General features: G+C 46.1%; 1 protein-coding gene across 1 annotated transcript; it reads left to right on the top strand.

The window, feature by feature from the left end:
- The first annotated feature begins 1,025 nt into the window (after positions 1-1,025).
- GLDN (gliomedin) lies at positions 1,026-22,798 on the top strand. The gene is made up of 10 exons (XM_081964479.1): positions 1,026-1,432; positions 5,892-5,943; positions 6,566-6,583; positions 7,558-7,656; positions 9,163-9,309; positions 10,527-10,670; positions 14,418-14,501; positions 14,593-14,718; positions 17,224-17,374; positions 21,914-22,798. Exons 1-10 carry the CDS (start codon positions 1,046-1,048, stop codon positions 22,425-22,427), a joined length of 1,722 nt encoding a protein of 573 aa, XP_081820605.1. The 5' UTR covers positions 1,026-1,045; the 3' UTR covers positions 22,428-22,798.
- Positions 22,799-22,891: the final 93 nt, after the last annotated feature.

Raw genomic sequence — 22,891 nt, 5'->3', positions numbered from 1 at the left:
CCCAAAGGTGCTTTTTCAAGAAGCCACTGGACCTTCTGGTTTTTCTCTGAAGACGTTTCGCTTCTCCTCCAAGAAGCTTCTTCAGCTCCGACTGGATGGTGGGGAATGGTTTATATTTTCTTGTTTTTCTTTGAAGAGGTTTCGCTTCTCATCCGTGAAGCTTCTTCGGCTCTGAGAAATGAAACGCCTTCGAAGAAGAACCAGAAAGTCCAGTTGCCTCTTGAAAAAGCACCTTTGGGACAACCATGACCTGGATGTGACTGAAAATCTTCATAGACAATCATCCGTGCTACATTCACTAGCACCTAGTTTGGGTCATGAGACGTCTGCCAGAAAACAAGCAAGCTCAGAGAGCACCAAGGACCCCACAGTTTTCCTCCTCCTCCTCCTAGCACTGATGATGTTACCTAGTTGGGCCATGAAAAGTCTGCCACAAAACCAGCAAGCTCAGAGAGCACCAAGGACCCCAGTTTTCCTCCTCCTCCAAGTACTGATGATGTTACCTAGTTGGGTCCTGAAACGTCTGGAGAGCACCAAGGAGCCCTCATTTCAACCCCCAGCTACAAATATTCCCCTTTTATTAGCTTGCTACAGGAATCCTTCCCACCCTGCTCTGAGGAGGTTTGCTCGGTTGCCGGCTTTAGCCCGTGTCAAGCCCCCCATCCCGGCGACTCCTAAACCGGCGCTCAGCGTGCGCGGAGCCCCTTGCTAGAACCCACCCTCCTTCAGCAAAGCGTGGTTAAGGGACGCTTTTCACCCTTCTCCAAGTCCCCCGTGGAGCAGCCGGACTTTGGCTCCCCCAGCGCTCCGGAGCCTCCGGTCCTTGCGCGCCCCTGTCAGCCGGGAAGAGACGTGGGTTGCCGGGCATCCGTGCCCGCTCCCTGCCTGTCTCCAAACCCCCCGGCCGGGGCTCCTGGCACCCGGGTGACTCAGCCGCCTACGGGCCATAAGAGCCGCCCCGAGGCCGAGCCGCAGAGAGCAGCAGCGGCAGCTTCCCCGCCCCGGGACGCGCACACAGCCTCTCTGCCCGGGGCAAAGCAGGGCGATGCGGGACCAAGGAGGCGGCAGCGGCGGGGCTAGCCGGGCGCTGCGCTGCGCTCTGGCCGCGGCCGGCTTGATCTCGGCGCTGAGCGCCGTCGGGACCCTCTTCCTGCTGGCCCAGTGGCGGGAGCTGAGCGCGGCGTTGCGGGAGCTGCAGGAGGAGGCCAGGCAGCTGCGGGAGGCGCCTGCCGCCGGGGGTCCCGCGGCCGCGCTCCGGGCCTGGCTGGCGCCCACCGCTCCCACCGACGGCCCACCGACGGCTGGCCGGGCCAAGCGGAGCCAGCAGCAGCAGCAGCAGCAGCGGCAGCAGCGGCGGCGCGGCCTGGCCAAGGGTCACCTCCGAGCGGAGAGCGAGGAGATGCTGATGCTGATGACTTACTCCATGGTGCCGGTAGGGGGCGCTGGGAGAAGGCGTGAGGGTGAGGGTAGGGGGGCAGTAGTCAAATTCAAATACCGGTTCTGTGTGGGCGTGGCTTGGTAGGCATGGCAGGGAAAGGATGCTGCAAACTCTCCATTCCCCCCCTATTCCAGGGGAAGGGTACTCTCCATTACCTCTCCACTCCGGGGGAAGGATTCTGCAAACTGTCCATTCCCATCCACTCCAGGGGAAGGATTCTGCAAACTCTCCATTCCCACCCACTCCAGGGGAAGGATTCTGCAAACTCTCCATTCCCATCCACTCCAGGGGAAGGATACTCTCCATTCCCTCTCCACTCTGGAGGAAGGATTCTGCAAACTCTTCCTTCCCTCACCACTCCGGGGGAAGGATTCTGCAAACTCTCCATTCCCACCCACTCCAGGGGAAGGATACTGCAAACTCTCCAGTCCCACCCACTCCAGGGGAAGGATACTCTCCATTCCCTCTCCACTCCGGAGGAAGGATTCTGCAAACTCTCCATTCCTTCACCACTCTGGAGGAAGGATTCTGCAAACTCTCCATTCCTTCACCACTCCAGGGGAAGGATACTGCAAACTGTCCATTCCCACCCCAAAAAATTTGAATTTCACCACTGGGTCAACCACTGCCCTCTAACCTTGGCAATATTAGGGGATAGTAGAATAGAAGACAAAGATTTGGAGAAGACCACAAAGTATCAAGATCTGAATGGAAATGGGAAAATTATGGCATAAACCGACCATGGTGTCCCAGTGGTTATTGACACATTGGACGCCATACTAAAAATATCTTATAAAAAGATATTATAAAATATCTTACAAAACCTTGGCAACTTTAAGACCTGTGGACGTCATGGCCAGCTGGGGAATTCTGGGAGCTGAAGTCCACAAGTCTTAAAAGTTGCCAAGGTTGGACACTTAGACAACACTTAGAAAATCTGTGCATTGACAATGTTTCCACCTGCCAATTGCAAAATTGCACATGGCTTGAATCCATATTCCTACTGCATCCTAGGTTCTTGGGAGAAACTCTCTGTGGGTGAAGGCCAACACCAGCTGAAGAATTGGTAGCTGTGACTTCACCTTGTTGTGAACAGAGACTAATCCAGGAAGAGCTGGTGATATTCTCCTTTCTATGTATATATATTTTAAAGCAACTGCATGGCTGTAGGCCATAAATTGAGCTTGACTTCAAAAGAGCCTTCAGGTTTTGCACATTTAAACATCTACGCTTGTCCCAAAGGTGATTTTTCAAGAGGCAACTGGACTTTCTGGTTTTTCTTTGAAGACGTTTCGCTTCTCATCTGAGAAGCTTCTTCGATTCTTCTTCCACTGAAGAACCTACTTCGAGAAGCGAAACGTCTTCAAAGAAAGCCCTAAAAGTCCAATTGCCTCTTGAAAAAAGGACCTTTGGGACAACCATGACCTGGATGACTGAGAATCTCCATAGACATTTAGCGATGACCTTTGGACCAAAGCTGAAGAAGCCTCTTGGATGAGAAGCAAAATGTCTTCAAAGAAAACCCCCTAAAGACCAGTTGCCTCTTGATAAAAACACCTTTGGGACAACCATCATCTGGATGAACAAGAATCTCCATAAACATTTAGCTCCTACGCTTGTGGCGTCATCCCAAAGCAACGGGATCGTAGGATGAAGTTGGCCTTCCCCATTTTTGATATTGCCTCTTTTCTTGTCTTTTCAAGAGCAGTTTTTGGACTGGATCTTAGGAAGAAGATAAATGCCAGAACAAAGGGAAATTAGGAGCCTTTTCTCGTTTGGTTCTCTCTGCCAAAGTAATGCGAGAAGATGCAATTTCTGCGCCCTCCTTTTTCTTGTTTCTCTTAATGACTCATAACATCCTCATTGTCTTTTTTTTTAAATTTTTTGGTGCAATAAGCCAGCAATTAATCTCTCTTTAAACCTTGCTGTGTGTTTGTGGGGGAAGAAAGGCATAGGGTGTCCCTGTCTTCACAATCAGGCATGCTTTGAGACTGGAGGATGGTGGAATAGGAAACAAAACAGAAAAATTCAAAATCGGTATGATTAACCATTGTGGATAAAGTGAAAAGCCCAGAGTGCAGAGCAGAAGGAACACGTTGGACGTTTGGGGATTCGACATTCATCCACGCTGCTGCCTGCCATTCATTTTTCTCATTCACTGAATCAAGCTTGCATGAATGCATAATCGTTTTTCCCCCCCCTAAGCTGCCCACGGTCCAAGATTCTGACACAGGTTTGGGCTCTCCATGAATGACCAACATTGGAGGATCCCACTGCTTTGATCGGCTGATTTTTCCAGCCAGTTTTCTCAATCATATTACATTGTCTTCTTTGTGGGTAGAGAACTGGAGTCCAAGGAGGCTAATATTCCATTCTTACCTGTGGCTCGCAGATGGGGGTCTCCTTAATTGCGCAACGTTGGAGCTGTGCGGTCCTACAAGCTTCCATGTTGGGAGATCTACATGTTGATGGGCAACTTTTTCAAGGTCGAACTCTGGTGCTGGAGAAGACTCCTGCGAGTCCCTTGGACTGCAAGGCAATCAGTCAGTCAGTCCTAAAGGAAATCAACCCTGACTGCTCTTTAGAAGGCCAGATCCTGAAGAGGAAACTCAAATACTTTGGCCACCTGATGAGAAGGAAGGACTCCCTGGAGAAGAGCCTAATGATGGGAACGATGGAGGGCAAAAGAAGAAGGGGATGACAGAGAATGAGGTGTCTGGATGGAGTCACTGAAGCAGTTGGCGTGAGCTTAAATGGACTCCAGAGGATGGTAGAGGACAGGAAGGCCTGGAGGAACGTTGTCCATGGGGTCGTGATGGGTTGGACACGACTTTGCAACTAACAACAAATCAATATTAGGAGCCTCCATTCTACTGTTTCTCTTTAGGTTGCAAGCTTTACCAATCAACATTAAGGACCTCTGTTCTACTACTTTTCCCTAGGTTGCAAGCTTGCAGTGGCAAAGAATGGGTTAATTGGAGGTTACAAGACACCATGCTCTCATCCGCAACCACACAAGTCACAACAGTGGAAAGTTGATAGATTTTTATATGCTTGGCCTGGGCAGAGTACAGGCAGTAGATTGTCCCTAATCACTAATGACTGATTTTAAAACAATCTGGTTTTCTTTGCCTGGTCTCTCCACCATGGCGTCTTAGGGAAGGTCAACCTGTGGCCTCAGTTTGAAAGTTAGTCTGGACCACATCTTGGAACATAGACTCCATTAGTCATCCTCCGGGACATTGCATTTTTTTCCTAAGTGTAAGCAATATTGTTTGCACAAAGAGCAGTATCATTCTCTTCCTGAAGGTCTCATCCGATCCTCATGGGGTGGCCATGAATGGCAAAAATAATAATAATAAGATTTTAGAAACCTTTCCCCCTCATTGCCAACATGATGCAGTACTTCTACATTGAGAAGACTGCCAGAGTTTTAAGGCTCACAAAAATCTTAAATTGTGCTTGCTAGGAATTTTAAAAAAGGGACACGGTGGCTCAGTGGCTAAGATGCTGAGCTTGTTGATCAGAAAGGTCGGCAGTTCAGCAGTTCGAATCCCTAGCGGCGCGTCACGGAGTGAGCTCCCGTTACTTGTCCCAGCTTCTGCCAACCGAGCAGTTTGAAAGCACGTTAAAAATGCAAGTAGAAAAATAGGGATCCCCTTTGGTGGGAAGGTAACAGCGCTCCGTGCGTCTTCAGCGTTGAGTCATGCCGGCCACATGACTACGGAGACGTCTTCAGACAGCGCTGGCTCTTCGGCTTTGAAACGGAGATGAGCACTGCCCCCTGGAGTCAGGAGCGGCTAGCACATATGTGTGAGGGGAACCTTTACCTTTACTTTAGGAATTAAAATTAAGAGGAAATGTGTTAAATGTAGGGATGTGTCTTTCACTTTCCTTGCTTCACCCAAAGGTACAAAACAGGTGTGTGAAAACATCACAAGATTACAACCCCAGATCTACAACTGTTAATATTATTTCAGCCTTCCTGTCCTCTACCATCCTCTGGAGTCCATTTAAGCTCACACCTACTGCTTCAGTGACTCTATCCAGCCACCTCATCCTCTGTTGTCCCCTTCTTCTTTTGCCCTCAATCGTTCCCAGCATTAAGCTCTTCTCCAGGGAGTCCTTTTTCCTTCTCATTAAGGTAGCCAAAGTATTTGAGTTTCCTCTTCAGGATCTGGCCTTCTAAAGAGCAGTCAGGGTTGATCTCCTCTAGGACTGACTGGTTGGATGGCCTTGTAGTCCAAGGGACTCACAGGAGCCTTCTCCAGCACCAGAGTTCAAAGGCCTCCATCCTTTGACACTCAGCCTTCCTTATGGTCCAACTTTCACAGCCATCCCTTGCAACTGGGCAAACCACAGTGTTCAGTATTAGGAATCCACATTTAAATTCTCTAAAATGTCTGCAATTCTGTGCAAGGCAGGTGACCTTTGAAATGTCTTCTTATTTTAGGTCCGGGTAATGCTTGAGTTGTGCAACAGCACGAAAGGAGTGTGTTTAACAGGTAAGGGAGGCGACGATGGCCTTGAAGGAAAGAGTCAATTTTCCTTGGATGTGTGTCCTGTTCCATCTGGATCTAATTCAAAGATGGTTAACAATATGTCCTTGGCTTGAGTGGGTGAGGTGTACCCAGGGTCTAAATGGCTCTGGAAACTGGTTGTTCTCACTAAAACATTTCTCTTGTTTTCCGTAAGATGTTGGCTTAGTTGTACATCTAAGCTTTGCACTTTTGGTTTAGTATCCAGTTGCGTGATGGCTTAGCCATTAAAGATGCTGAACTGGTCAGCTGGAAAGCTGAAGCCCAGGTTCGAGACCCGAGTGCCACAGGACAGGGTGAGCTCCTGTGACTTTCTCCAGCTCCCGCAAACCTAGCAGTTTGAAAGCATGCAAATGTGAATAGATAAATAGGTACCACTTCACGTTCCATGCACCCTTGGCATAGAACCATGCTGTAGACCATAGACCATGGACAATGTCTTCGGACAACGCTGTCTCGCTCAGTTAAGAAATGGAGATGAGCACTGCCCCCTACAGTCGGACACAACTGGACAGGGGAAATTGTTACCTTTTACCTTTATCTTATGCTTAGTCTTTATTTGTAATTCTTTGTTTTATTATCTATTTAGGTCCACCGGGATTACCAGGTAATTATATATTTTCTTTTCTGGCCCTATTGTCTTGGTCTTACTGAAAAAAGAAACAAACCAGTATTAAAATTCTCCTCTATTTATCCGGCTTTCTCAGTTTGCTCCTCTACGATTTGCTGATTTTTTAATTGGAAATTTGCTAGAGTTGGCCACTTGGAACTCCCGAATGAGCTCTGGGTGTTAGTAGAATTACCAAAACAAAAATAAGAATAATGTTATTGAACCATGGTTGGGTTTGATCACAACTAAACCTGCTTTTGGTTTAGTGAAAATCAACCCCTTACAACTGCTGAACCATGGTTGATGGTTTGATGTGCTCTATGTGTAAATCCTACGTGTTTATGCAACTTAACAAACCATGGCTTAGCCTGATACAATAGTCTGATGATTGGGGGGCAATAACCTCTTCAGATGACCTTGGTTGTGATGGAGAAACAAGCTCTTTCCTCCCTTCTCTCCCTGCCATGAAGCATCATTTGTGAAGCACTAACATGGTCCTAAGGGACACGGTGGCTCAGTGGCTAAGACGCTGAGCTTGTCAATCAGAAAGGTCGGCAGTTCAGCGGTTCGAATCCTTAGCACTGCATAACGGAGTGATTTCCCGTTACTTGTCCCAGCTTCTGTCAATCTAGCAGTTCGAAAGCATGTAAAAATGCAAGTAGAAAAATAGGAACCACCTTTGGTGGGAAGGTAACAGCGTTCCGTGCACCTTCGGCGTTTAGTCATGCTGGCCACATGACCACGGAGACGTCTTCGGACAGCGCTGGCTCTTCGGCTTTGAAACTGAGATGAACACCCCCCCCCCTAGAGTCAGGAACAACTAGCACATATGTGCGAGGGGAACCTTTACCTTTACCTAACATGGTCCTATGAGTATCTTCACTTGGAAATAACACCTTCTTGTCTTTCGGTATCCATTTTTTTCTGTTGAAAAGAGACAAAACACTAAAAATTCTCTTTGACTTCATCAGGTCCCCCTGGAATGGATGGATTGCCTGGTTCGAATGGATCTGATGGTGCTCCTGGCATTCCTGGACAAAGAGGTGAACCAGGAAAAAGAGGGAAAACAGGTATACCCACAAAACACGAATGATGAAATTGATCTGTCTTTGCTCCAGCTTAATCTTTGGAGCCATTGAGAAGTTTCAGGCAAATTATATCTGGTGACTTGATTCCCGCCCCTCCCCCCCAGGTCTAAGTAGGGATGATATTGACAATCCACATTGTCTCAGATCGTGGTCTGTTTGGTTTTTTCAGGCTAGATTGTTGCATCGTATAGAATGAGATTTATTTATTTATTCTTCACGTTCATACATCACCTGACTCTATAAAAACGAGGTTCCTCAAATGATTTGATTGGTCCCACATCTCAGCCAACATAATTTTGCCTGGCCCTTGAATGAGATGCAACTGAGCTGGAATCTGGTTTAGACATAGCATTAGAGGTTGAATATGTGCTCCTTGTGATGAAGTATTTGAGGTATTCTTCCCATGTGATCAATACCTGAATGTTTTCAAGGCAGTAGCAAATTTTTATGGGTAGCTTTAGTCTACAGAAGCCCTTTGATGCCTTCAAGGAATCCCAGAAGTGATTTTTTTCCAAAAGGCAACTGGACTTCCTTGGTTGTTCTTCTTTTAAAATCGTTTTGCTTCTCATCCAAGATGCTTCTTCAGTTCTGAAGAAGCTTCTTGGATGAGAAGCAAAATGTTTTCAAGGGAAAAACCAAGAAAGTCCAGTTGCCTTTTGGAAAAATTACCTTTGGGACAACCATGACTTGGATGGCTGAGAATCTCCATAGACAACTTCAAGGAATTGTTAATTTCATTGGATTTCTTCCTTTTGTTTATAAACTGTATATATTGTTATGTGTTGTTGTTAGTTGCGAAGTCATATCCGACCCATCGCGACCCCATGGACAACGTTCCTCCAGACCTTCCTGTCTTCTACCATCCTCTGGAGTCCATCTAAGTTCACACCTACTGCTTCAGTTACTCCATCCAGCCACCTCCTTCTCTGCCGTCCCCTTCTTCTTTTGCCCTCAATCGTTCCCAGCATGAGGCTCTTCTCCATGGAGTCCTTCCTTCTCATTAGGTGGTCAAAGTATTTGAGTTTCCTCTTCAGGATCTGGCCTTCTAAAGAGCAGTCAGGGTTGATCTCCTCTAGGACTGGCAGGTTGGATCGCCTTGCAGTCCAAGGGACTCGCAGGAGTCTTCTCCAGCACCAGAATTCAAAGACCTCCATTCTTTGGCGCTCAGCCTTCCTTGCGGTCCAACCTTCACAGCCATCCATTGCAACTGGAAAAATCATAGCCTCGACGATACACACTTTTGTTGGCAGGATATTGTTATGTACACATGTATTAATGGGGGAAATGTTTTTTTTAAAAATCTGTAACTTGGTCTTGACCATAAATAAACAAGTAAATAAATGAATATTCTCAGGGCAAGCAGAGTGGGGAAACTACTGTGGGTTGAATCCAGGTCTCCTTTATAAATATCTCCTACAAACGTTTGGATTGCATGTATTCTTGGCTGCCTGTCTTTTGTGGCATTTAATGTTCTCCTGTGTTTTCCAGGACTGAAGGGTGACCCCGGAGAGAAGGGTGAAAAAGGAGATCCTGGTGAAATTGGCACACCTGGAAAAGAGGGGGGACGAGGTGAAAAGGGCTCCAGGGGGCCCAAAGGGGACAAAGGGGAAGCAACCAATGAACTGGTTTCTGAAGGTAAGATGAAATGATAGTCTACAAAGAACACAATGGTGGTAGAGTTGGAAATCAGCCTTTTCCAAGTCGACACCCTCCAGATGTGTTGACTTCAGAGGATGAAACACATCTGGAAGGCATCAGGGTTTGGGTAGAAATAGAAGAATGAATTGGGAGGGACCTTGGAGGTCTTCTAGTCCAACCCCCTGCTTAGGCAGGAAACCCTACACCTCTTCAGGCAAATGGTTAAGGTTAAGACAAAGGATGAAGAAGGCTTGTTCTTCATTGTAGCTAGTCAAGATTTTTTTAAAAAATATTTATTTAGTTATTCAATTTCTATAGCCAACCAACTCAACAAATGACTCTGATGCTTGGGGCTGCACACAAACACCCTAGAACAGCTAAAGAGCAGAAATTGCCTCCAGAAGTTGTAAATACTCCAACACTGGAAGTTTTAAAGAAGATGTTGAATAACCATTTGTCTGAAGTGGTGTAGGGTTTCCTGCCTAAGCACGGGGTTGACTAGAAGACCTCCAAGGTCCTCCAACTCTTCTCTTCTCTTCTCTTCTCTTCTCTTCTCTTCTCCTCCACTCCACTCCACTCCACTTCTTCTATATTCTATATTCCATTCCATTCTATGTCTTCTCTTCTCTTCTCTTCTCTTCTCTTCTCTTCTCTTCTCTTCTCTTCTCTCCTACTCTCCTCTCCTCTCCTATATTCTATATTCCATTCCATTCTGTCTTCTCTTCTCTTCTCTCCTACTCTCCTCTCCTATATTCTATATTCCATTCCATTCTGTATGTCTTCTCTTCTCTTCTCTTCTCTTCTCTTCTCTTCTCTTCTCTTCTCTTCTCTTCTCTTCTCTTCTCCTCTTCTCTTCCTCTCCTCTCCTCTATTCTTCTATATTCTATATTCCGTTCCATTCTATGTCTTCTCTTCTACTCTACTCCACTCCACTCCACTCCATTCCATTCTGAAGAAGTTTCCGTGTTCACAAGGTGGAGTTGCCCTAGAGTCCACTGCTTTCAGATGACTCCTGTGGTAGCAGAGATGATCTGAAGAGAGCCCTAATGGTGGTGGAGGTGTCCACCTTGTTGTTGTTGATTGGTTATGATGCATTCTGGATGGAGGAGGAAAGAGGAGACAAGTCGAGCAACAACATTTACCGAGCGACCTTGACCTTCCTCTCCGGAAGAGTAATTCTCTCTCACAATTTTTTATTGGTGCTTCTACCGTAGGTCAGAAAGGTGATCCTGGTCCTCCAGGACCTCCTGGTCCCCCAGGGCCTCAGGGACCACCAGGGCCTCAGGGACCACCAGGAACTTCAGGGAAGCGTAAAGCCAAGCCCCAGGAGGAGAAGATCTACAACACCGAATGCACAGGTGAGTGTTTCTGGAAGCTAACTACAGGCCACCTGCTGCTTTGCCTCTCCATTTTGTTTCTGAGTCAAAGGTCTGTTGTTCAGATGATCTACACTATTGTCTTCAGGCAAGGGTGGGCTTCAAAAATTTCAGCAACGGGTTCTCTGTCCGGTTGCTGGGTAAGCATGGCCATGGTGGATGTAGTCTAGTTGGCCTCCTGCACCATGGTGGGGGGCAACATTTTTCGCCCTCCCCAGGCTCTGGAGGCTTTTCTCGAGCCTCCAGGAGGGTGAAAATTGCTTCCCCTGGGCTCCAGAGGCCCTCTGGAGGCTGGATGTAGGCCTGTTTACGGACTTCTGGAACTTCCGATAGGCCTGTTTTTCGCCTTCTCCAGGCTCCGGAGTTTTTTCTTGAACCTCCGGGAGGGCAAAAATTGCTTCCCCGGGCTCCAGAGGCCTTCCAGAGACTGGAAACAGGCCTGTTTACAGACTTCCAGAACCTCTGGTAAATCCGTTTCCCCCCTTCCCCGAGCTTCCATGCGGGCCCTGCACTTACCTGGCATGATGAACGGGTTGCGTGGAGCAGGGGTGGGTTCCTGCCGGCCTTACTACTGGTTCGGCATGAAAAAAATTGCGCAAGCACAAAACATTAGAAAAGGAAACAAAATTACATTTTTTTCAATGAAGATTGTTCGGCGCATGTGGGGAACAGAAAATCAAGATGGCGGCCCCAAGGATAGAACCAGTTCAAGGGTGTGTCCGGCCAAATTACAACCTACTTGGCCAAACTGGTCCAAAGTGATAGGAACCCACCTCTGGCGTGGAGACTCCTGGGAGGGGCAGGGTGGGAGAGGTGGGGTGGGGTGGGATGGGCGTGGCCAGCCAGGCGTGGCATTGGGGAGTTCGCTGAATTGGGCAGAATCCTAGCTAGAGGCTTGCCCAATCCCATGCGAACCCCCAGCAGGCCACCCCTGTCTTCAGGTCAGAACAAACGAACCCCTTGAACCATTTCTCCTTTCAAGCTTTGACTACGTTCTTCTGCTCTTTCTGGATCATTCCTTAGGTAGCTCCAGTGAAATATCTCCACTCTTCTCTCCACCCCACAAAAAAGCCCCCAACAACTGAGTTTAGTTCTGCTATTTTTGGTGGCTCCCACCTTTTTTGCCTCTCCCCCTCCCCCTGATGGTGGCCCGTGCTTATTTTCTACCCTGTGAAGTGGGTACATGGATCTCTTCCAATGCTTGGAACAGAACGTTCCATTTCAAGGATGCTGGGGGGGGGGATCCTGCTTTCACCCTCTCCTCTATGTACTATTTTGGGGGCTGGCTGATTAGCTCTCCACGGAGCTGGCGCCCTACTGGTTCCATCTCCTGCTGTGTCTAGCTTCTGTCTTATCTTATGTGACAGAGGAGAAGATAATTGGGGGTGGATAAGGACTTGAGCAGACATTTGCAAGGTAAGCCTTGATTAGTGAGAGCTCAAACGAACCCAGAGAGATGCTTAAGTCCATCTCTAAGCCCAGAAACTTAGCAACAGAGTTTTGTATTGAGGTTCAGCTAGGTCCTGGACCACTGGACCAACCCTTGCATGGAACTCTAGGGAATCTGGCTTGATGGAAGGGAAGGTCCATTAGTAAATGATCCAGCTCAGGCTTGATGAGTTCCCAGGTTCAACCTTGAGATCTCCAAGAAGGGCTTGGACAACATTTTGGGGGTGAACTTTCAGAGAGCTGCTGTGAAGTTTGGGCTACTGGAAGTGGTGGCTGGATGATCTACTTTGGTTCAAAGCAGCTCTTCCCTAGATCATCCTGTTACGTCTTCGGCTTGAAGCTACCAAGTTCTGAAGACCAAGAAGTAGGATGCAAGAGAATGGCGATGGCACAATCTAACTTTTCTCCTACTTTGAAAGGGGACTGAACTAGGTTAGAGCACCAGCATTAGAGGTCTATTTGGGCTGAACCTCCAGCATCACATGTGAAATCGAAAGAATCTTATTCCAAACCCAGAACTGGAGGTAGCAAGATCTTTCCCCACCCCCTCTTTAGACTGAAGAACAGTTTTGATGGGGAAGCAGGGAGGTTTGGATGATAGTACCAAGAGATGACCCTTAGAACAACCTCACACAACCACCTAAAGGTGCTTTTAAGTCTGCTTTGTGAGAACGGGACTACTTGACAATGTTCTTCTACACAAGCAGGGATTCCAGTGTTGAAGGAGAACATAACTACAGGCTGTTCTGATCCTTTACAAGGAGAGAATGTTGTGTACTGTGAAGTAGATGCAGTAGGATTCAGGGAGCCTTCCTTGAAACAAAACAGTTTCTTCACCCTGAACTCAAGGTGCCACGTGGGGTGGGAAAGCTTATCTAAGTATGAAGCTTGCTTCTGGTTTGAGATTTGTGGACTGATCTGTAGGTCTTGGAGGACATCCAATGGAAACATGGACGTCCTTAGATTTTTATTTATTTTTTAGTTAAAGGTTACGGCAAGTCACCAATCCTGTTCTTCTCTTCATCGCAAATGCTAGTTTGGAGCTTGACTTTTTCCCACACAAAAAGAATAAAAACCTTGGTTTAAAGGGCGCAGTCTGCCCTCCTAGGAAAAGGAACTGTGGAGAGAATAGAATAGAATAAAATAAAATAGAATATAGCAATAGCACTTAGACTTATATACTGCTTCATAGTGCTTTACAGCCCTCTCTAAGCGGTTTACAGAGTCAGCCTCTTGCCCCCAACAATCTGGGTCCTCATTTTACCCACCTCAGAAGGAGGGAAGGCTGAGTCAACCTTGAGCCTCGTGAGATTCGATCTGCCAAATTGCAGGCAGCTGGTGAACGGCAGAAGTAGCCTGCAGTACTGAACTCTAACCACTGCGCCATGCAGCTCCAATAGAATAGAATAGAGTAGAATAGAATAGAACAGAATAGAACAGAATAGAACAGAATAGAACAGAACAGAGAATTGAATTGAATTGAATTGAATCGAATAGAATTGAATCAAATAGCATAGAACTGAATCAAATAGAATCGAATAGAATAATAGCATTGGGATGTTGAGACCATCATGTCATCATTATCCTAATCAGGCAATCAGAATAGAGTTGGAAGGGACTGTGTAGGTCATCTAGTCCAACTCCCTACTCAAGCAGGAGACCCTATACCAGGGCTTTCAAACTCCCGGCCCGTGGACCGGATGCGTCACATGCTGGCCACGCCCACGCCTTGTTTAGCGACTCTAGGGGGTGGTACTCATTTCCATTTCAAAGCCAAAGAGCCAGCACTGTCCAAAGATGTCTCTATGGTCATGTGATCAGCATGACTAAATGCCGAGGGCGCAGGGAACACGGTTACCTTTCCACCAAAGGTGGTCCCTATTTTTCTATTTGCATTTTTCACGTGCCTTCGAACTGCTAGGTCAGCAGAAGCTGGGACAAGTCACGGGAGCTCACTCCGTTACGTGGCGCTAGGGATTCGAACGGCTGAACTGCCGACCTTTCTGATCGACAAGCTCAGCGTCTTAGCCACTGAGGTCCCGTGTCCCTTTTATGGATGTGATAAAGGATGGTATAAAAGGGCATTAGATAGACTATCATCAGCAAGGAACGCTGATTTTTTTTTTAAAAAAATGAAATCTGAAGGATTGGGGGTAAAGAAAAACTTTTAAGTAAGTATAACCATTTTTTAGCATCATGAAACTATGTCTTCTCTTTTTTTTTTTTTTTGCCAAAGTTCAGCCACAATCTCTGCTTCTCTTTCCTGGCCTCCTGTTTTAGGAGAGACTTGTAGCATTCCAAACGACGATACTCTCACCGGGAAAGCCAAAGAGCAAGCCCATCTCTATCCACGCAGGAAACCCGGTAGAGTAATTCCTTCCAAATCCTTCTTGAAAAAAAATCGCAGGGGATTGCCACCTGCTGCCTCTGGCGCTGACTCTTCTCTCTTTGTTAGAAAACACGATCGAGTCTATTGGGAGCCCTGAAGAGATCGTCAAACTGAAGCAAAGTTACGGGGCGTGGATGGTAGATCTCGGAAACCGCACTGATGAAAAGATTTGGATTGCTGAGCATTTTACGGGTAAACCTGGAGTAAACCCGCTTGGTCTTGTAAACAGGATATCCAGTTATGCTTTTAGAGGAGCAATAACTTACAGTCATATAGCAATCGCATCTACACTTATATACCGCTTCACGGTGCTTTACAGCCTTATCTAAGCGATTTACAGTGTCAGCCTGTTGCCCCCAACAACCTGGGCCCACATTTTACCCACCTGGGAAGGATGGGAGGCTGAGTCAACCTTGAGCCTGGTGAGTCCTGAACTGCCAAACTGCTGGCAGCTGGCAGTCAGTAGAAGTAGCCTGCAGTACAGGCAATGCAGGAGAAATCCGGTTCACTCAGTTCAATTCGTTGGCTCAGTGGTGGTCGGTGATAGAAACGCATAAGGGAATATCGCTCCCGCCACCTTGAGTCTGGAAGCAGTTCCATAGGTGGAAGGCGAAGACATTTTGGTGAATTGATAACATTTAGCACTCTTAAGCAGTCCCAGACTGCTCCTGATGTGAAAGAATGGAACATCTGCCAGTTTGAACTGAGGTAACAGAATGTGAGGCAACTGGCAGTTGGAACAGAGTTTTTTTCAGGTGGGGAGGGGGAGTAGAACTCCTTAGCATCAGAGCGTGTTAATTACTGTATAAGAAATGCTAATGATCTGATGGTCATTTTGAAAAATCCTTTCTTAGTGAGCACTAGAAGCCAAGAGGAACATACATGCCAAATGTCAAGTTTGTAGGCTTTACAGTTCTGGAGATTTCATGATGAGTGAGTGGTATTTGGCATTTATATATATATAGATATGCTGCCCCATGCTGCCTTACAACACTCTCTGGACAGTTAAGTGTAGCATATGAAAATAATGTAGAAGCATTAGTTGCATATTGCATCCAACAATCTGGCTCCTCATTTTACTGACCTCGGAAGGGTGGAAGGCTGAATCAATCTTGACCCTTGTCAAGATCGAACTCCAGACTGTGGGCAGAGTTACCCTGCAATACTGTGCTTTAACCATTTCCCCACCAGGGCTCCTTGACTGTTTAGAAATCATGATAAGACGCAGACCCTTTTTCTTTTCAAAGACCAGGCATTTAAGTACCGTGTGCCTTTTTTTTAAAAAAAAGGAAGAGAAATTCTTAACAAGTGTGAAAACAGGACAATACAGACTGTGCCCAGATGCTACTGTTGTGAAAAAAAGTTACATTTTTCAGATTGTGATCTCAGCCATGGATCTGATGCCCAGTTTCCCTCTTTACATACATTGGCTAGGCTCATGCATCATTCTGGAGCCATAATTTGGTTTGTAAATTATAAAAAAACAGAGTGAGCCCATCCATTGGGGCTTGTAAACTATGATTTATGATTCAGCATGTTGCATGAATTCAACTAATCAGGATTTATACAGGAAACCCTGGTTAAACAAAAGGGATAAACCTTACTATTGGGATTAATCCCAACGATGATTTAGGGCTGAGCATTTTTGATTTGTATCCTGCCAGAATTGTGCATCTCCGGTGTGGTATAAATGCTGCCATCTGTGACTTATTGGAGAAATCATAGCTTTGTAAAATATGTGAAGTTAGTCAGTGTGAAAATGTACATCAGCTGCTTAATCCTGGTAGGTGAGCTATGTATACTTTGAGAGGTTAATATCTCGCCTTTTCCCCAGGAGCTCAGGATAACGTATACATAAAGATATCTCCTTTCCTTTAGGTCGTTGTAACAATCAATCTGCTTCATAGGTAGGACTGTGAGAGATTGATTTGGCCATAAGTCATTCATGAATTTCTATGGTTATCAATCTTGTGACGTAGCCCACACAGGAAGCATGCTCAGATGACCTAACTATACTTTATGAGACCGTTCCCCCCAAGTTGTCTCCCAAGGCCAATCCCAAATACCATTTTAACAAAATGCATCACGGTTTGGTTTGTTAGTAGCAGTGCCTCAGACAGAAAGTCCATACAGAGAGTGGTAAGGGCAGTGGAGAAGATTATAGGAAGCTCATTTCCCATTATTCCGGATACTGCTTATAAGTGCTATGTGGTTAGAGTTCAAAACATTGTTAGAGACCCCACCCACCCACTTTACGGTCTGTTTCTCCCCTCTTCAAAGTATTTCTAGCAGGACTACCTGATTCTGTAACAGCTTTGTTCCTTATGCCCTCTTGTAAACTTGCAAGATTCGTTTTTCTCGCCATCTATATGTATACATTCAAACTTGACTCTGATATTTATCTGTGTCATATGTGTGTGAATGTGTATGTATAATAGTCATCTTTTGAGAGCAGACTGCAACAAAATTTCATTTCAATGTATGTTGATTAGTGTGACAATAAATAGACAATAAACTCCTCTTCTCTTCTCCTCTCCTCTCCTTTTTGGATCAGCTGATCAGCTGAAGGAGAACTTGAAGTTGGGCCTTCCTATGTCTAGAGGAGACCAACATCTTATCTGCTACACTGTATTGAGTTAGAAAAGCCTAGGAATGTCAATGAGCAGGTACTCAATTTTTGCACTTTTGTATCAACAGGACATGTAATCAAGGAATACCAGGACCTCAATGCATTGTGGAATGGCAACTATACCACCATTGAACTGCCCTGGTCATATTATGGATGCGGCCATGCCATCTACAATAATGCTCTGTACTACCAGCGGGTGGGACGCAACATTGTTGTGAAGTAAGTAGCAGTGGCAGCTTGAACTTCATGGATAAGGCGAGACAGGCTCTGTTTCAGATGAACGGAGTTGGAAAGGATATTGTAGGTCATCTAGTCCAACCCCCAACTCAACCATTTCTGACAAATGGCAGTCCAATCTCTTCTTGAAAGTCTCAAGTGATGAAGCTCCCACAATTTCCAAAGACAAATTGTTCCATGGGCTGATTGTTCTCACTGTCAGAAAATGTCTCCTTATTTCCAGATTGAATCTCTCCTTGATCAGTTTCCATCCATTATTCCTTGTCTGGCCTTCAGGTGCTTTGGAAAATACCTTGACCCCTTCCTCTCTGTGGCAGACCCTCAAATATTGGAACTCTGCTATCTTGTCTCCCCTGGTCCTTCTCTTCACTAGACTAGCCATGCCCAATTCCTGCAACTGTTCTTTGTATGCTTTAGTCCCTTAATCCCTTAATTAATTTAGTCCAGTCCCTTAATCAACCTGGTTGCTCTTCTCTGTATGTTTTTTTAGAGTCTCAACATCTTTCTTATAGTATGGTGACCAAAACTGGATGCAATATTTTAGGAGTGGTCCTACTATGGCTTTATATTCATTCTCTGGAAGGAATTAGGAGAGAAGGCCAAAGAATTGTTTAAGCACTGGAAAACGTTCAGCTATTGAGTCAATTAGGTCACCTGGTTGGTGATGCTCATTCAGGACTATCCTAGCAGCGGGATTACTGCAGGATAAAGTACCAACATCATCCCCCAGTATTTCCAGGTAAAACAAAACCATGAAGTGGTGCTGCTGGTCAGTATGGACAATACTGAGATGAATGGAGTCTTGGTTGATTCGATGTGAAGCAACTTCTCTTATTCCTGTTCTTTTGGATAGTGTGACCTTCAAGAGGTCATTTCTAGGTTTGTAATTCTGTGTCCCTTAGCCCACCAAAAAGCCACGTGCTTGTGTACTAGAAACTGGAGTTGCATTAGAATCTGGAAGTCTTCTGGGCCTAGATCAGGGATCAGCAACCCCTGGTTCTGGAGCTGCAAGTGGCTCTTTCATCCCTCTGCTGTGGCTCCCTGTCGCCAATCAGCTCCACAATTGATAGGGCTTTCGGTTAGGACAGGTAGAGGAAAAAGGATGCCGCGCTAGGAGGAGACTCTATGGTGGGGGAACTGGACTTCCGGTCAGCAGAGGAAAAAGGATGCCGTGCTAGGAGGAGACTCTATAGTGGGGGAACCGGACTTCCGGTCAGCAGAGGAAAAAGGATGCCACACTAGGAGACTCTACGGTGGGGGAAGCAGACTTCCAGTCGGCTCCAGAATTGAACTTCAGAAGGAGACTTCTGGTTAGGACCTTTGTGGCTCTTTGAGTGTTGCTGACCCCTGGGCTAGATGATCGAAAGAGACTTCTTCCCCCATGTTCAGGCTTGAGCCTGATCTACATAACCTATGGATTTCCTTCCAGAAGTTATGTCTCTCTTCTAGGTGGCAGAACCAGCTGGCTTGTGTCCAGAACTCGTCAGCAACTGTCACATATTCACCTGTCTGTCCATTAAATTGTATATATGCTTAGGCAGAACAACACTCTTTGTTCCCCCCTGTCCCTTAACTACCAAAGTTCCATAGCCCTTTTAAAAAAAAGTCTTGGGTTGACATTGTACAGTTGATTCAAAGCTGTCCATGTAGCAAGCAGGACTGCCCATCTGGGTGGAAACGTGTGGGAGCTGAGACAGCTCGAGAGCTCTGACCTAGTGTTGCTGGCCCACAAGGTCTCAGGTGCAAAGCATGAGGAGTCCCCCCCCCCCGTTTCCTTGCCTTTGATGTGTGAGCCAAAAACAATATCGCCCAGTTTGAAAGCAGGTGTGGGTTGCTCCTCATTCTCTCCCCTTGGAGGGAGGGAGAGGGGGGCACAACATGGAAATGAAGGAGGGTCTTGAGAGCCTAATTCGGTCTGTCCAAAGACGGACTTGATCATGAAGCAAAAGCTTTTAGTTATCCCTGGTTGTCTCTAAAAGGGGGATTCCAATTGGCCACGGAAGAAGTGGCGGATGGGAATTTTTTGCAAAAAAAATAATAACAGGTCATATTAAGCAGGAAGTTTTGGTTCCGTTGTTTGGATGCATTGAAAGACTGGGGTCTTCCATGAGGTGGAAGTTGGAATACAAAAAAAATTAGGGTAGGGGAACCTGGAATGAGATAGTGTACGCATCGTGGTATTAGAATGAACGTGATGGTCAAAAATAATTATACAACTCTAGCACTGTTTAAGTAGCATATATACGTTATTCGTTTTCACTTTGATTTTTATGGCAAGTGAAATGCCAAGTCACACTGTGTTCAATATAAAAGTAAAGGTAAAAGTTTCCCTCGCACATATGTGCTAGTCAATCCCGACTCTAGGGGGCAGTGCTCATCTCCGTTTCAAAGCCAAAGAGCCAGCGCTGTCCGAAGACGTCTCTGTGGTCATGTGGCCAGCTTGACTAAACACTGAAGGCACACAGAATGCTGTTACCTTCCCACCAAAGGGGGCTCCTATTTTTTCTACTTGCATTTTTTACCTGCTTTCGAACTGCTAGATTGGCAGAAGCTGGGACAAGTAACGGGAGCTCACTCCGTTACGTGGCGCTAGGGATTCGAACCGCCGAACTGCCGTCCTTTCTGATCGACAAGCTCAGCGTCTTAGCCACTGAGCCACCCTTAGTTGTCTCTAAAAGGGGACTTCCAACTGGCCATGGAAGAAGTGGCGGGCAAGAATTTTTGGCTAAAAAAATTAACAAGTCATTAAGCAGAAAGTTTTGGTTAGGTTGTTTGGATGCATTAAAAGACTGGGGACTCTTCTCAAAACTTGTAACGTTTCTCCCAGAAGACACAGAAGAGAAAATGGATGAAAGTTTGCATAGACTCTGCATTCTTCAGAAGAATGAATGAGCTCTCTCTTATTTCAGATGTTTAGCTGTCCTCCAAGTGGTAGTTTTTTTACGAGCATAAATTTCCCCCCGCTGTTTCTCAACCCCACTTCCGTGAAAGGAGTCTCCTACCTGATTGAGACTCTAGAAAGAGTGTAGAGAAGAGCAACCAAGATGATTAGGCAATTGGAGGCTAAAACATATGAAGAACGGTTGCAGGAAGTGGGTATGTCTAGTTTAATGAAAAGAAGGACCAAGGGAAACATGATAGCAGCGTTCCAATATCTCAGGGGCTGGCACAAAGAAGAGGGAGTCAAACTACTCTCCAAAGTACCTGAAGGCAGGACAAGAAGCAATGGATAGAAACTAATCAAGGAGAGAAGCAACTTAGAACTAAGGAGAAATTTCCTGATAGTTAGAACAATTAATCAATGGAACAACTTGCCTCCAGAAGTTGTGAATGCTCCAAGACTGGAAGTTTTTAAGATGATGTTGGATAACTATTTCTCTGAAGTAGTGTAGGGTTTCCCGCCTAAGCAGCGGGTTGGACTAGAAGACCTCCAAGGTCCCTTCCGACTCTATTCTATAAACTAAATTGATGGTTAGAATGTTTCCGAGCCAATTTTCCAGTTGGGGTAGTGGCGGCAATGACAGCTACTTCAGCTGGCGTTTATTGTGATAACCTTCCCATCACGTTTGAGATCCACCTGGCTGCGCACGAAGCCCAGTCTGAAAAGGCTCCCAGAGAGGGATTTTCTCATTATGTTTTTCCTTGGGATTTATTAGACGGGTGATAAGGAAGGGAGACTCTCAGTAAGAGGATATATGCAGTGACAAAGCAGGACACCTGGATTGTATTGACCAAAAAATAAATGCATGAGAGTTTTCCTCCCACTTCCCTTTTCTTGGAAAGGAAATTTCAAAAGCAAAGTTTTTCAAGAAGGAAAAAGAAAAAGGAGGATTTCTTTAAGTGTTTGCTCTTCCCTTCCCTTCCCAACTCATCCCATCTTCCTGAAAAGTGTACAATCTGCTTCCCAACAATAGAGGCTCCTAGATGTGTGGACTTCATCTCAAGATCATCAAGGGACGCTGCTGTGGGAATTCGGGGAGATGAAGTCCATACACATCTGGAAACTGCCAAGTTGAGAAACTATGCAATTAGATCAGCGGTCACCAACTGGTGGTCTGTGGACCACTGGTAGTCTGCAAGAAAACATTGGTGGTCTGGAGAAAAATCTTTGTATTTTTACATCTTTAATATTGCACTAAATCAGGGATCCCCAAACTACGGTCCCTGGGCCAGATATGGCCCGCCGAAGCAATTACTCCCGCTTGCTGATGGGATGGGGTCCTTCAGGCACTTAGCTTGGCTGCCTGTTTAGTACTTATGAATTTAGTGGTCCCTGAAGTCCAAAAGGTTGGTGACCCCTGAATTAGATGATCTGTAAGGCCTTCCCTACTGCGACTCTATGAAAAATAAAACCAATCTATTTGGATTCCTTATTGCTTTTCGCTTACACCTAAAGAAAACAGAAAGGAATCAATATCAATATGCCCCTTTGTTGTGTTTCTCATGAGTTTGGAAAAGCAGGGTGCTGTCTTATTCTCTTGGATCATTGTTCTCAGCTCTTTCACGCCATCTTCCTTGCAGGTACCACTTCGAGACGGGCCTATCCAAAGTGCTCTTCATTGAGAACTCTTGGTACTACGAGCGCATGTATCTCTTCAGTACCTCCAAGTCGTATTTCAGCATTGCAGCGGAGGAAAACGGTCTCTGGGTGATGTATCTTTCTCGGCCCGACGAACACATCATGGTGGCAGAAGTCGAAGAGGACACCTTTTCCGTGTTGCGGCACATCAACACCACCTATCCGCAGTCCAAGGCGGGCAATGCCTTTGTGGCCGGCGGGGTGCTCTATATCACCGATAAGAACCACATGCATGTGGCTTTCGCTTTTGACCTCTTGCGTGAGAAGCCGTTGGATGCCCGCTTCGAGCTGAAGCTGTCCCTCTCCTTGGAAGGGTTCGAACAGAAAGTGTCTCCAGCCTCCAATGGGACCTTGGTCCCGGTGTTGGCCATGCTCTCCTACAACTGGTTGAATAAGCATCTACATACCTGGGAACACGGGTTTCTGATACAGTATCCCGTCCACTTTCTCGTCTAGAGTTGGACAGCCTTTGGGTCATCCACCTTGACAGTAAAGTTAAGCGCCTGTTTTGAGAACCTCTTCCAATTCCCGTCTTCTGTTCAAAAAAAATGTCCGACGAAGAGTATATCGGGATACAGATCAGGCAAATTACAACGGTTGGCATGTCTATGAGTTAGATCTAAAGACCTGTGCTTTCAAAGTTAAGGGCAGCTCTTAGCACCCTGGGGTTCTGTTGGTCGTCTCAAGTCTTCCAGTTGGTACAGAGGAGTTGAAACTGCATCAATCTGCCCATATTAAGGCAGTTGTAATTAAAAAAATTTTTTATTAATGTACCCTGTAATTCTACTGTTGCCTGATATGAAAATAATACAAGACACGATGTCCCATATTTGTGTCGTTCCTTTGCCTTCCTCTGTTTTTGTGTTTTTTGTTGCTGCAGACACCACATACACACCAAAGTGCAAAGCCAACTTTAGGAT

The sequence above is a fragment of the Natrix helvetica genome (assembly GCF_964273705.1).
Source record: "Natrix helvetica genome assembly, chromosome: 12".
NCBI classification, from domain to species: domain Eukaryota; kingdom Metazoa; phylum Chordata; class Lepidosauria; order Squamata; family Natricidae; genus Natrix; species Natrix helvetica.
The sequence above is the reverse complement of the archived record's forward strand: the minus strand, read 5'-3'. Positions and strand labels throughout refer to the sequence as shown.

Bases quoted from the DNA above. Each gene is read 5' to 3' on its own strand.
- GLDN (XM_081964479.1), top strand. From the start codon at position 1,046: ATGCGGGACCAAGGAGGCGGCAGCGGCGGGGCTAGCCGGGCGCTGCGC. The intron at 9,310-10,526 runs GTAAGATGAAAT...CTTCTACCGTAG, and splicing joins CAATGAACTGGTTTCTGAAG to GTCAGAAAGGTGATCCTGGT. The intron at 14,502-14,592 runs GTAGAGTAATTC...TCTCTTTGTTAG, and splicing joins CTATCCACGCAGGAAACCCG to AAAACACGATCGAGTCTATT.